At 39.6% G+C, this 15,212-nt stretch overlaps 1 protein-coding gene across 1 annotated transcript in view; it reads right to left on the reverse strand.

The window, feature by feature from the left end:
* CACNA2D3 (calcium voltage-gated channel auxiliary subunit alpha2delta 3) overlaps positions 1-15,212 on the reverse strand; it is an 858,477-nt gene that overhangs the window by 47,861 nt on the left and 795,404 nt on the right. The window contains exon 35 of the mRNA XM_064595053.1: positions 9,891-10,002. Within this exon, the coding sequence (XP_064451123.1) occupies positions 9,891-10,002 (112 nt within the window). The remainder of the gene's footprint in view (positions 1-9,890; positions 10,003-15,212) is intronic.

Consider the following 15,212-nt stretch of genomic DNA (forward strand, 5'->3'; position numbering starts at 1 on the left):
TAAAACCATCAAGTGATGCTGGAAACAGGACATAAAAACGGAGTTAGGAACAACCAGTCTTCAAAGATCACTGGAGACCAAAAAGACTTTTATTTTGTGTGGCCAGAACCACCTGACATGGCTTCCTGAGTTCTAGCAAAATGGTTAGGCACCAAGGAGATCCGCTTTTGTCTAAGAGATGGGCAGATTGTTAATGACAGTCCCCAGCAAACTGCAGCATGAAGCATGTTCCCGTGGGAAGCGCACAGTTCTTTGGGATTGTTGCTCTATGGTTTGCCATTGCTTTTGGAGGAAAGTAATCGCTGCCTTCAGAACGGTTTGTAACGGACACAGCTTTGTATGTTCCATTGCGGGAGGCAAGATGTTTTTCTTTGAAAAAGATCTTAGTGCGTAATTTCTGAAATGCTATAATTTTCACCAAACTCAGTTTCCAACTCGCTCCTGGCCAAATGCTGTAGAGTTGTGTTATTTTTGAATGTCACTGCCCCTGACCTGAAGTTACCTATAAAGTTGGTTGAAAATTAGTAATTGTCTTAGAGAACCAGTCCTGTAAAATCTCACTCTTTCCAGGCAAAGGTTGACAAATTTCTACACGAAGTAGATATAAAGCAGATGTGTGAGTTTGGCTTCCTAGTTGCCACCAAACGTGCTGGGCATTGCACTGAAAAATCTACCAGCCGTCAACAAGGGAACGAGGACAAAAGTCAAATAGCATTATTTTTCTTCTTAACATATTTCATTCCAAGAATCCAGAGATCGTACCAAATGCAAATTATCTTCATAAATACTTCGATAAATACTCAGATGTATCTTCTAATGAACTTCATTTCATAAAATGGAGCAAGGAAAGAGAGAAAGGGATATGCAAAAGATACCAAAAGGCTCAGGCCTTCACACATCTGAGACTATTGTCAGGAGCCTATTTTGGTATGATATGAGCATTATATGATGATTTTATAACAAAGCCTCACAAGGATTTTTGGATTAGAAAAAAATAGTCATGAATTGATTTCTCATTCAACTAGTTACCCCAGTTGATCTGTCAATATCTAATCCTTGGAAAGAGGAGGGGAAGGAGGAGGAGAAACAAATGGGATTTTTGCTCTATTAGGACCAGAGTGTGTGTGTGTGTTTGTGTGTGTGTGTGTGTGCAAGTGCATGCTAACCATAGCCCTACTATTCCCCATAGCCAATGTGGGGGAATAGTAGGGCAGCATGTGATCTGTCTGAATCATGATTTTCTGCTTCAAGAGACTATTACTGTCACTCTGATTGCTGTCATTTCTCCCATCATCTGGAATCTGATCATTTTTTTCTCCCTTCTTTACAAGTTTTCTGTTGTGCCATCCTGGTATTGGGGTAGCAGCTGAAGTTCTTCAAAGGACTAGTTCTCTTTGACAGGAGAATCAAAGGGGCAACGTTATTTGGCCCTTACTTCTTCCTTGCCTCTTCTCCCAGCCCTCCTCACCTCCAGCTCTGTGTTCCAGCTTCCCTGCTTCGAGCAATCTGTTCAATAAACCACAATTCCTCTTGCCTAGGCAAGGCTCTTCCCTCTGCCTGGATACTCTTACCTGCTAAGTCCTTCATATCCTGGTGGTCTGACATTAAATGCCGCTTCTTCCAGGAAGCTTTTCTTGACTACTCCAAGCCTCCCTTCTGTGCTTCTATGTGACATTTACTCTATAATCCTGGTCCTAAGCATGGAGTGTTGACATCATCCAGGCACCTGTCTCTAAACTCCATGTAGACAGGAATCATGTGTGCCTTCTGGTCCTCAACAGTGTGGCGCAGTGTCTAGGCCACTTGATATGACAGACAATCAAGAATTGTACACTGAAGCCCTTAGCTATCTTTAATGTTTTTTCCCTAAGGCCTTTTTTTGTTCTCTAAGTTGATTCCTTAGAAACTCCCCTCAAGGTCATTAATACATCAGCCCTCATATCTTATGAACTAATTGCCATCCCACAAGTTAGATGTTAGAAACAGGTAAAAGCAATCTTTGATGTTAGAACTCAACAGAGTGGTTGTCTTATGGTAAGTGGGGGCTGTACCTAGCAGGGGCAGGTAGGGGGCTTCCGAGGGGCTAGCAATGTTCATTCACTTCTCAACCTGAGTACTATTTATACAGCTACGTTCAGTTCGTGAAAATTAATCACGCTGCAAACGTATGGTTGTACACTTTTCTGTTCATGCTACACATCAATAAAAACTTTACTGAAAAAGAAAGGAAAAGCACACATCTCCAATCCTCTCCCTACTCACATCCTTGGGTCTTTATTATTTTGCTTCTGTTGCATATGACTGAGCTACCAGGTGGTGGTCCTGAAGCTTTGAAACAAAAACCCTTCAAAGCCTGCAGTGTCTTTTCAATGTTGCCAGCACATGGGATAAGGCCCGCTGAACTTTCCAATCTCCTGTGAGCCTTGAACCCAGTGTGGACGTCAAGGCCGGAAGCAGACTCATCACAGGGGATGTAAATACCTTGAGTGTCAACTTCATATCTCATCCATCCTTGGATTTCCCAATTCACCTCAATTCCTGGGCCATAGCAGGAATGCAGTTACCTTCCACTGAACAAAAAGTAGTCTCTCTTTAGTTTGAAATCTTAGTTTACTTATTTTAATCAAACTGCATTCATATTTTTGGCTTCTGACTGCAAGTCAACAAGGAAAAATATTGCTGGTCTTGGCAGTCATCTATCATGGTTCTATTTGTTTTCTCATTTAGAATGGAAATAAGAAACCTAATTTACTCCACTAAATCTGATTACCTATTATGCACTAGGAGAGAGTGGCTACCTTAGGAAGTCTGTAGTTATGACTAGTGAGGATATAATATCCCTCTGGTCAAAAAGGTTTGCAGTCGTTATAAAATCAATGGAGTCCACTTCACGGAGCCACAGAGCGATGAACTGTCAATGTTCCTTAAGTATACATGAACTTTGGCCATCAAAAATACATATATATTGTACCTTTTCCTACAGGAATTCTACAGTAGCGAAGAGATGAGAGACTATCAAAAGGAAAATGTACATTTTAACAGAACAGTTAATGGGGGCTAAAATCTTTGCATACAAATGCATATGACATTATGCTAGCATGAAATGGGTCCATTTATTGAGGACTTACTCTGTTCCAGGCATCATGCTAAATCCACAACATAAATTTTCCCACTTAATTCGTACAACCAGCCTGTGATGTGCTTACTATTATTATCCCAGGAAGAAGTGAGTTTCAGAGAGTTTAGGTTTTGGCTCAAGGTCACACAGCTAGCAATTACTGGAGTCAGAGCTCACACACTCTGAACTCCCTGATGGCATAGCTCCTGCGCTAAACCACTATACTCTTGTGCTTTCTTGTCGTGGCTCTAGAAAGTCCTCAGTCAGAATAGTCAACTACAACGTGGCGGATTAAGCCAATATGGAAGCCATTCTGCTCTAAACACTTAGACATGCTGGATGAAACAGTAAAACATTGTACAAGCATGTTTGAAAACAAAAGAACTTACAAGACAAGACACTAAGAGCCAACGTGCACATTTATAGCTAAGTGTAAAAAGCAGATAATCTGGTGCTGTCTGGGGTCTGAACGGGCAAAACAATATTAGCATGAGAAATCAAACTTTAAGTGGAAACTACATGCCACTTGGGAAAAATATATACTGTAATTATATGATGCAGAAACTCCTAAATACAAAAATTTACATAACAAAAATTCCCAGGCAGTCAATACTAACAGGATACATGATTAAAGCCCAACTATAAATCTACTGTGAAGAGAAACTCAAGCTCTATTCTGTTCCCACAGAAATAATAATTAATAGTAAAAATCAGTTCATGGTCAAAAATGACAGAACACATGAGCCAATTATCTACCAGGAAAGAAAGCAGACACAAGAGACAAGGAAATTGGCACCTCCCCCCCAAAATTTAAACTACTAAAACAGCCTTAAAAGGCCTTTATAATTAGGTATAGAAAATTTAAGAATAAGAATCTATATAAAGGGGTGCCTGGGTGGCTCAGTTGTTAAGCATCTGCTTCGGCTCAGGTCATGATCCCAGGGTCCTGGGATCAAGTCCTGGGATCAAGCCCCGCACCGGGCTCCCTGCTCAGCAGGAAGTCTGCTTCTCCCTCTCCCACTCCCCTGTTTGTGTTCCCTCTCTAGCTGTGTCTCTCTCTGTCAAATAAATAAATAAAATCTTTAAAAAAAAATAAGAATCTATATAAAGAAGACACAGATATTTTATTTATTTATTTTTTTTAAAGATTTTATTTATTTATTTGACAGAGAGTTAGCGAGAGCGGGGACACAAGCGGGGAGAGTGCGAAAGGGAGAAACAGGCTTCCCGCAGAGCAGGGAGCCCGACGCGGGGCTCGATCCCAGGACCCTGGGATCATGACCTGAGCCGAAGGCAGACGCTTAACGACTGAGCCACCCAGGCGCCCCGACACAGATATTTTAAAATCTACTTTCTTAGCAAATTTAAAGTATACAAGAATACACAGATTTTTAAAAGAAGCAAATAATACATCTAAAAATAAATAGAAAGACATCCACATTAAAAACTCAATGGACTCCAAGCAGTGGACTAGACACAACCGAAAGGAAATTAGTGAACTTGAGTTTAGGGAAATTACCCAAAAGAAAGTATATAAACACAGAGAAGTAAATTTATATCTAGACACATGTCAGTGAAACCAGAATATCAAAGGAAAGCCCTCTGAGAGGGGGAAAGGCCAGACCACCAATGGGAGTGCAAAGCTAAAACTCAGGAGACAGTAGAATAGTATCTTCAAAATACTTCGATTTAGATAGCATGGAGTTAAATGATCACTGCAGAGTACATACTAAGTAAAGCATGTCAGACAAAGAATGAGATCATTTACCACTCCTAGATCATTTCTGAAAACAAAAAACAAAAAACTTCTAAGGTACTGTAAAACAAGAAGCAATGGTTTAAAAAAACTAGTGAGTAAACAAACTGGTAAACATCTCATTTACTACAGGCAGCAACAGCAATAATAACATATTTAGTGGGTTAAAATCACAGCAGGGCTAAAATGTTAGGAAATATCACATGAAAGAGATGGGAGGTAATCCAAGTCAGAGGTTCTAAGAGTTTGTTCTGGAGGATGGAAGAGATCCTGAAACATGTACAAGGTTAAGGGTAAATACTTCAAGAAAAGAGTGCATACCTTACATACTAGGAAGGGAAAAACAGGAACAGAGAAAACTCAGTAGGTCCAATTGGAGGGAAAAGAAAGGAAGGGAAGGAGGGAGGGGAGAATAGGGAGGAAGGAGGGAGGGAGGGAAGGAAGGGAGAGTATGGGGATAGACAGCCTATAAAATGATGGTAGAAATAAACATATAAGCACAGTAAATTATAAAAGATTAAATCTCTAATAATGGAGATAATAAAAATGCCAAAGCCAGCTTCATTCTATTTATAAGATAAAATCCTAATGCAAAATGACAAAAACAAAAAAGAAAGTTGGAAATAGAGGGAAGGGGGAAAACATGCCTAGGATATGTCACCAAACAAAGAAATACTGCATCTGTGTTGTTAGCAAACAAAATAGACATTAAAGCATAAAGTACTTTCCCAGATTGGGCTATCCAGTAGTGATCAGAGGGAAGATTTATCAGGACACTGTACCAGTCTTGAACAGGGATGTCTATGGTCACATAGCTTCCAAATATAAAAAGCAAAGTAAAGTGAATGACATGAAGGAGTGGAAAGATCCATAAGCCTGGTGAGAGCCTTATATCTAAAATAGAACAACAACAATGACAAAAGTTTGAAACACAATAAACACACTTGATCCATCAGATACACATTAATCCTTGTACTCAGTTATTAGAGAATGAAACCTGCTTTCAAAAACATATAGACAAGTATTCGGATAAAAACAAGTCTCTGCACAGACCATGTGGTATACAGACCACAATGTCATGTAATCAGCAATCAATAAGAAAAAAAAAAAAGACAGCCTCAAAGCCCATATATATTAGGAAATATTAAAACAGTATTTAATAATTTACTGATCAAAAATATGGTAAAAATTAGAAAATTATCACAGCTGAATAATAATGAAAACCCTATATAAACTAAAATGCAGAGAGAAATTATACATATGTATATATTTATTATATACATGAATGAAGTTGCAAAAACTAAGCATCAAACACAAAATGTTAGAAAATAATAAAGAGTAAATCCCAAAAACATAGAAGAAAGGTAATAATACAGATAAGAAGCAAAATAAATGAAATAGAAAGTCAAAGAAACAACAGAGAAAATCTAACAAACTAAATGATGATAGTTCTTTGAAAAGGAAAAGAAAGCAAACATTTCCGTTAGTACTGAGAGGGAGGGAAGGAAGGAGGAAACAATGGAGGGAGGGAGTTAGGGAAGGACAGAGAGAGAGAGAGAGGGAGGGAGAGGTAGGGAGAGAGGGGGGAATGGAGGGGAGGGTGAGAAGAAGAGGTATGGGGAGGAAAGGGGGAGGAGAAGGGAAGGGTGAGACTGATTTAAAACCAGGAAAAGTCACAAATACGGCAGTATTTTTAATCAAAAGAGAATACTATTAACAAATGCATGCAATAAACATGAAAAGTGGGATGGAATAGGCAGTTTTCTAAGAAATATAATTACCAAAATCATTTCAAAAAGAAATAGAAATTCCAAAGATACCTAACAACTGGAAGGAACTAATTCAGTAGTTGAAAATTTACTCACACAGGAAAAAAATAAAATAAAATAAATAAATACATAACCTATCACCTGTTCATAGTTTTATGGGTAAACTTTACCAAACCTAAAAGAAGCAGATAATTTAATCTTATACAAAATGTATAAGATCCAAGAAATTTTATGACAATAAAATGACCTTAATAACAAAGCCAAATAACAGTATGTGAAAGGAAAAGTGTAGCCCACTCTTCTTTTTTTAAAGATTTATTTATTTATTTATTTATTTATTTATTTATTTATTTATTTATTTTTGAGGGGGCAGGCAAAAGAAGAGGGAGACAGAAACTTTAGCAGACTCCCCACTGAGCACAGAGCCAGATGTAGGACTTGATCCCAGGACCCTGAGATTATGAGCTGAGCTGAGATCAAGAGTCATGCTTAGTCGACTGAGCCAGCCAGAGGCCCCTAACCCACTCTTTTTTTTTAGTACAGATGGCAAATTCAATATAACATGAACAAATGGACCTAGCAAGATGGTTTTGGTTTTTGTCTTTTGTAATCATGGCATTGAAAGACCATCCTGGGAAAGAAAGCATGTTTTCACATTAGATAATCCATCTACCATTAAAGATATAGTATATATGATATATTTCATGATTTAAATTTTTAAAAATTTTATCAGTGTAACTCAACATATTAACAAATTAAAATCATTTTAGCAATTAATGTAGAAAGAATGTTTTGATAAAATTTAACATCCATTCAAATTTCACATAATAGCAACAAGAGCAACAAACACCCCTGCCCCTGAAGAGGTTTTCTTTAACCTAATAAATGGCTAACTATCAAAAATCTAAGGCAACTCAGGAAATGGATAGTAGTTATGGCTGCACAACATTGCAAATGTACTTAATGCTCCTGAACTGTGCACTTAAAAATAGTTACAACGGGGGTGGCCTGGCTAGCACAGTTAGGAAAGCAACTGACTCTTGATCTTGGGGTGGTGAGTTCCAGGCCCACATTGGGTGTAGAGATTACATAAAGAAACAAATAAAACAAATAAAGTTAAAAAAGAAAATCACTGTCAAAATCTCCTTAAAAATAGCTACAAAGGTAAATTTAGTATTATTAATATTTTACTATAATTTAGAAAACCCATTAGCATACCGCATGATTTCACTTACATGCAGAATCTAAAAAATAAATCAACAAAGCAAAACAAAACTCATATTTATAGATGAAGAGAACAGATTGGTGGTTGCCAGAGGGGAGGGGGTGGGGGGGATGAAATGGGTGCAGGGGATCAAGAAGTATAAACTTTTGGCAATAGAATAAATAAATCATGGGGATGTAATGTACATCATGGGGAACAGAATCACTGACATTGTGTTAATTTTGTAAGGTGACAGATGGGAGTTAGATTTATTGTGGTGACCATTTCATAATGTATACACATGTTGAATCACTATGTTGTACGCCTGAAACTAATATGATCTCGTATGTGAATTATACCTCAATAAAAAAATCCTATAGCAACCATCATAGTTAACATGGAATTATTAGAAGAAATTCCTTTAAATTAGGAACAAGATACAGTTGTCTACTCTCACTGCTTCTAGTCAACAATTCCAGTTACTTCTATGCAAGAAAACAAGTGTGGAAGTTAGAAAGGAACATTTTCACAAATGATGTTATTGTCTGTGAAAAAAAAAGTCTGAGAGAAGCCATACACAAACTATTAAATCTAAAAGAGCATTTAGCAACTGCATACAAGATATTCAATATACAGAAATCAGTGTTGTTCTCATATTCTAGCAATTACCAATTAGAAAATATAGTTTTAAATGTATGCCATTTCTGATAGCAGGAAAAACTATATGCTTTCAAGGTATAAATCTAACATAAAATTATAAAACTGTATTAAAAGACATGTAAATAAAGAGACATACTTAGTTTATAAATGGAAAATTCCAGTATTATACAAGATAGCAATTATCTTCAAATTAATCTATAACTTCCAGCAATTTTAATTAAAACTGTATCATAATTCATGGAAATTAACAAGCTGATTACAAAATTAATATGAAAGAGGAGAGACAAGAATAGCCAAGACAACTTAGAAGAATGTGGAAAAGATATTTGTTCTCCTAAATATCAAGTCATATTATAAAGCTCTAATAATTAAAGAGATAGGGTGTTGACAGTGGTACCGACAAACCATAAAACCTGGAAACAGATCTTTATACAGATGGGAACTCACCCTATGGGACACAGGTGCCATAATAAATCAATTGGAAAAAAAAAAAAAAGACCATTCAATAAGCAGTGCCGGTTAACACGGAACTATATTGAAAAAGATGAAATTAGATGCTACATTATGGCACACACACAAATAAATTCAAGAGGGATTCAAGTCCTAAATGTGAAAGTCAACACTTTGAAGTGTTCAGAATAAAACTATTTGAGAATACCATTATGACATGAGGGCAGAAACTAATTTCTTAAAGCACAAACACACAAATCATAGAAGAACAGAAGAATAAATTAGACTACATTAAAATAAAAGCAAAAGAAAATTTCAATGCATCTAAAACATTCTAAAAGGTGAGGAGTCAAAGGACTAGGAAGACACATATGTAAAGCACACAACTGCAAAGAAATTGCACCAAAACCTAGAACACCCAAACCGGTAAGAGGTAGATTCATCACCCAACAGCCAACTACCAACAGAAATGAAGGCGAAAGAAACCCAAATGATCAATAAAACCATTAAAAAAGGCCCAATGTCATTAGGAATCAGGGAAATGCCTAGTATGCAACCAAGACTCATTCCCCAGACACCATATTCCAGCGAATCCTGAAGATTCGATGCCTCCAGGAAAGACACCGAAGGATTTTTTCCCAACAGATAGCTGAAATGGCCAACCATCAACTGGGAAAACACCAATTGGGACTTTTTCCAACCAACAATAAACTCAACTAAAAACCTCGTCTATTCTAGGATGCATTCTCAAGCATTTTGAACCCTTCCCAAATTCTAAATGATCTGACAAAGCCAAGTGATGTTTTTTCCAAGCTGGTGGAAACACTTCCTCATACAAGAGGGCAGCCACGTTTCCATCTCTCATTGTGAGCACGCCAGACACATTGGCCCATTGGACTTCTACACTGAGCAGAAAGGAGGCGGGAGGCTTACTTGGAGCAATCTTCACAAGCAATGTTCCCTGAGGTTTCCTTGATGGTGCGCTCGGAGACAAATGCTGGATATTCAGTGTCACAAGGTTCCAGGGTCTGTTTCAATTTCTGGGCTGTAGGGATAGGAAAAAGAAAAAAGAAAAGAAGATAAAGAATAAAGGCACAGGCTTTCTTGTGACTGGCAGCCCAGTAATTCAGAACCCAGTTCCACTCCTGCCGTGCTGTGATTTTTCTAGGCACAGCATAATGCATTATTTTCTAATTAGTCGAGTGATTTCATCTGCCAAGCAACTCTATAAGCTATAATTCCTCAAGTCGTTGTGTTGGCTTCATCCACTATCATTTATGGATCACAAGAATACTTTCTGGGACAACATAAGTCAACGGGTCTCAGACTTCAGACTTACTTGAACTTAGCAACAACACATACGTGTATCTGAATAAATGTATAAAATAGAAGCTACACCATTATTATTTAGGGTGAGACAAAGGTCATGATACAACTATGTGGTTTTATGACAGAAACAAAATTGAACTATGGAATAGTAAAATACGTAATGTCTTTGAACCACTGCCATGAACCTCATCCTACCCTTATGAAGTTCCTTGTCCAGGAATACAGCACTAAATAACCCGGGTACATGGATGGCTACCTAGTAGGCATTGGGTAATGTCTTGGTGGTTGATAAAATAATGTAAGCAACTTATGTCCAGTGGGGAAGTTCCAGAAACTCTTTATGTTTAAATTATTTTCAATGTGTAAATCGGGGCTAATCTTCTTCCTCTATCAGAGGGTGAAGTGAGAGGTAAATGAAACATTACATGTTGAATATTTGGTAGAGTACCTGGAACATAATGAGTGCTGAGTAAATGTCAGTTAATAATAATAAATAGTAACAACAGTAATCAATAACAAGAAGAATAACACTAGCATTCTAATGAAGCCATTGTAACATTCAAATGATGATGATGGTAGATACTGTAACAGCAGTTAAGGGTGAAGACTCTGAAGTCAGAGAAGTTTGGAGTATAAATCCTGTGCTTCATTGCTTCTAACTAATCCTCAGTATTCTCTTCTGTAAAATGGAATGCCAATAGTATAGTACTTGTCACAGGACTTGTCACCCATTAACATCTTACCAGTAGGGGGTGCCTGGGTGGCTCAGTTAGTTAAGGATCTGACTCTTGATTTCGGCTCAGGTCATGAACTCAGTGTTTTGAGATGGAGCCCCGCATCGAGCTCCACACTGGGTTGGAACCTGTTCAAGATTCTCTCTCACCCTCTCCCTCTGCCCCTCCCCACTCCTCTAAAAAAAAAAAAAAAAAAAAAACCAAAAAACTTACCAGTAGAATGCTCATAGGTTTCCAATACCCAAACTTTGTACAAAGTTTTTGGCTGATGTTTATATGGAAATATAAACATCTATTTATAAATATATAGAATATACAATTTACATTTCCGACTCCAAAACTCGACAGGGTTTTAACAAAATGATGTTTTGACAAAGTCTCAAGTTATATTCCAAATACAGTTGGTTGGATATCAGAAGCACGAGGACATGTTTTGTGACCGTGTGGAGGCTGCCAGCACTAAGTGAGCCCAGGATTACTAAGTGCTAAAGGAGCATTTGGTAACCACCAGATATTTGTTGGGTGATCAGGAAGCCATGTTCCAAGCATGTATATCCTAACGTGATTGGTTGTTTTTTTTAATATAGAATTTTCACTGAGCGTTAATTATATTGAGGAAATTGATTGGGGGTTTGGGGTTAACGCATAACACATTGCCATTTTTCTCATCTAAAACAAAAGGAAGTGGATTCAATCAGTTTTTTTATGTACGACATGTGATTTTTCAGAAACTGGTCACTGACATTAGGCATGATGCCCAAGCTAACTCCCTGAGTTGTTCTGAATGATGAATAGACCGAGGCAGGTACAGCTCTTAACCAAGGGACACGCGTGCACACTTCCACATACATGCAGGTGTGGACACACACTCAGCCTTCATGAAACACTAGCCGTTGGAGCGTGTCACCACCCACGTGCCAGGAGCTGGGCAAATTACATACATAGCAGCTAAGGGCACAAACTAGGGGTCATGAATCTTGCCGCCGCTGTGGGACAGCCGGTGAGTTCAATCTCTTGGCACCTCCGTGTTCTCCTCTGTAAAATGGGAATAAGAGGGAATAACTTCACACGGGTGAAGGATCAGACGAATTAATGCACGGCAAGTGGCTGGTGCACTGTGAGGGCTCTTGAAGCGAACATGCTTACTACCACACGACTACGGGTTATTGCGCGGAATCCTCAGGAACGGCGGGCCTTTCTGAAGCAGTACTTTCTGGTTAGAAAAGGCCAGTGACTACCTCCCTGACTCCTGGCTCCACTGTAGGGACAGCACGGGCGAGTGTCACGCTCCCAAAGGCCCGGTCCCCGACCCTGCCTGTCCCTGGTGCCCTGCGGTGCTCGCTCACTGGCAAGTGTTATCAGATGCTTGCTGAATATCTGAATAATTCCCCTGAATGGTGTTTTTCAGGCAATCAAACAGACAAAGGGAATGTAAGCATCTCAGGCCTTCATGACAAATTGCCTGCCTTCAGGGGGAAGGCAAGGTCAGTTTTAGGAGGCCCCGGGCCAAACAGCTACAGCACAGAGAGGGGCACGTGATGGAAACAGCACTCGCTTCCAAGTTCTTCTCCAATGTCTCTGATTTTGTCAGAGGATTTTGTTGAGGACATCTTTGTTGGATGCTAGGGAGTTTTTCCCACCTTTCTTTTTCGTTTTTCTTTCATTTGCTCTTAAACCGCCCCCCCCCTTTTTTTTTATCTGGGGAGGCCACCCATAAAGCTCAGAGCATCTGGCTACAATTTGGTCACACTTTTTATTTTCATGGTTCTTGTGTTCGCACTTGACTCCTTTGTATAGCAAGTGAGAGAGACTTTCCATTTGGGAAACTTCCTTTTAATATTTAAATTATTTGAATTTCAAAAAATGAGTCTGTTAAAATGAAATAAAGATCAAATAAAAAAAAGCCCCAACAACACAGATTATAAGTGGACACGGCACACGCATGCAGATGGCACATAATAAGCTCATGATGGTAATGGCTACATTTATTAAGAAATTACTACATGCCAGATGCTGTTCTGCTTTACATGTATTAATTTATTTAACAGTAAAACATGACAAAAAAAAAAAAAAAAAGAATAAACCGTAAGGTGAGAACCATGGTTATCTCTGTTTTGCAGATTAGTGAATGGAGGAGAAAACCGAACGAATTGCCCAGATTCATCCAGTAAGTATGTGGCAGAGCCAAAATTTGAACTTGGGCCGTCTGGCTCCAGCACACATATATTTAACTGCTCTGTGAAGTTCGGCCAATGAGAGAAAGGAAGAAAGGTCTTTGGGGCTGGCTGAGATAGGCAGAACACATGATTTAAATGGGCCTGATAATTGCACCATCTCTAACTGTGATTGTCTGGGCCCAGTTACAATGGAACGAGTCCAGCGCTCTCAATGGTGAGGCTCATTTGGCTCTGATCCTTCCTGGAAATGAAATTCTCGTTCCCTTGACAATTGCAGGGCACCCAGACTGATGTGGCGATAAACCCTCGTTGATTCTGTTTGCAACACGACTATAGATTGGCTGCAAGCCTCTTGCTGTGCTTTTGGGCCACATGCGAATTATCGTATAAAACCATGGCCACATGTAATCTAAATGACATGGTTTATTATGAAGACCTCTCTTTGTCTGGAGTGCTATGGACAGCACACACATTTGCCAGTCATTACTGCTTATCTATGCAATTCTGAATCCATAGCTCAGGCTTCCAGTGATCTCCAGAATGCTGGTTGAGCCTTTGGGCACTTACAACGCATTATCTTACAAAGCTGTCCGTACAAGAGGTCATGAAGCTCAGCTAGGCTGATTCCTTATTGTACGGGAAACCGGGGTTCAGAAAGCAGACATGGCCTGCCTTGAGACCCCCAGGAAGAGACTCGCCATGACCATCATTTCCTTAAACAGCAAAAGCACCGTCGCCACCTTCGTCGCCAAATTACAGCCAATACTCATAAAGCACCCACTACATGCCAAACACGACATTAGGCCCTTTGCGTGGACGGAGTCCTCACCACCATGCGGTGAGGAAGGTCTGCCGCTTTCCTGTTTTACAGACAAAGAAGCTACGGCCCAGAGAAATTAAGTGGCGCTGCCTGCCCCAAGTCACACTGCCATGAGCTCGGGAGCCCAGACCCACTTCTGCATGGTCACATCCTGGCGCCACCATTCTGGGCCTTCACACTGCTCTACCTTCCGTCCCCATTAGGCCGGCGGTCTCAAGCTGAAGCCATGACCTACCACTCACTCACAGTGAAGCACCCAATGGAGCATCCACACAATTGAATTTCTTTAATTTTCCCTTAGCAACAAATGTCCCTGATGAGAATAACTGACTTGGGTTCACAGTAATTATGGGCAGACAACTGGGAATGAATAGAGTTGCCATTTGAAAAGCTTTCCTCTTCTTTTGTCTCTGTGAATGCACCCCCATTCATACTCGGTGCCAGCAAGCTCCATTCTCTTTGTGCAACTTCGCCAAAATGATACCTTTGTGATAATCAGGCAGAAATGGGCGTCCACAGTCCCCTTCATTAAGGAAATGAAGCAGATAAACAGTGTAATTATGGATTCCATTTTTAGCTAAACAAAGATGTATGTCTCAGTGCAGGGTCTTTATCTAGTGAGGGAATGGTAAAATTAGAATGAAGAAACCTTGCAAGTCAATATTGCTGTGAAACTTTCCTCTCCGTATGCTCTGGGTCTAAGAATTTACATTTTCCTTTAACAAAGATACCCAGCCGATAGCAGCCCCAAGGACGAGTCCATGCACCCCCATTCGAATTCATTTCTCCATCTGTGAAATAGAAAAAGGCAGCCCTGTCCAGCAGAGGCCTATAGGCCCGAATGAGACAATCCACATATAGTAGCCAGTCCCATTCAGGGGTTCCAAGAAGGCGGGCTGCCTTGCTCACTGCCATCTAGCCGAGCTCTTGGCTCATGTCTGAGCCCATCATCTAGTAGCTCTCTGACTCAAGTAGCTCAGAAAGGTTTAGGGATGAATTCCAGCAGCCCCCACCTCTCAGGTATGATGAAATGATCTGAAGATCGTCTGGGCCCACACTCTGGAAATGGAAAAGCACCACACTGTATGTTACCACATCGTGTGGTGACGACACAGTCATTTGACAAGGTCTGTCTCACAGTGTGGCAAAAGGATGACATGACTTGGAATTATCTATTAAGGACCTTTTTAAAAAG

Source organism: Mirounga angustirostris, unplaced genomic scaffold, assembly GCF_029215605.1.
Source record: "Mirounga angustirostris isolate CCGP_5_RB_7025 unplaced genomic scaffold, mMirAng1.0.hap1 SCAF_1, whole genome shotgun sequence".
Taxonomy (NCBI): domain Eukaryota; kingdom Metazoa; phylum Chordata; class Mammalia; order Carnivora; family Phocidae; genus Mirounga; species Mirounga angustirostris.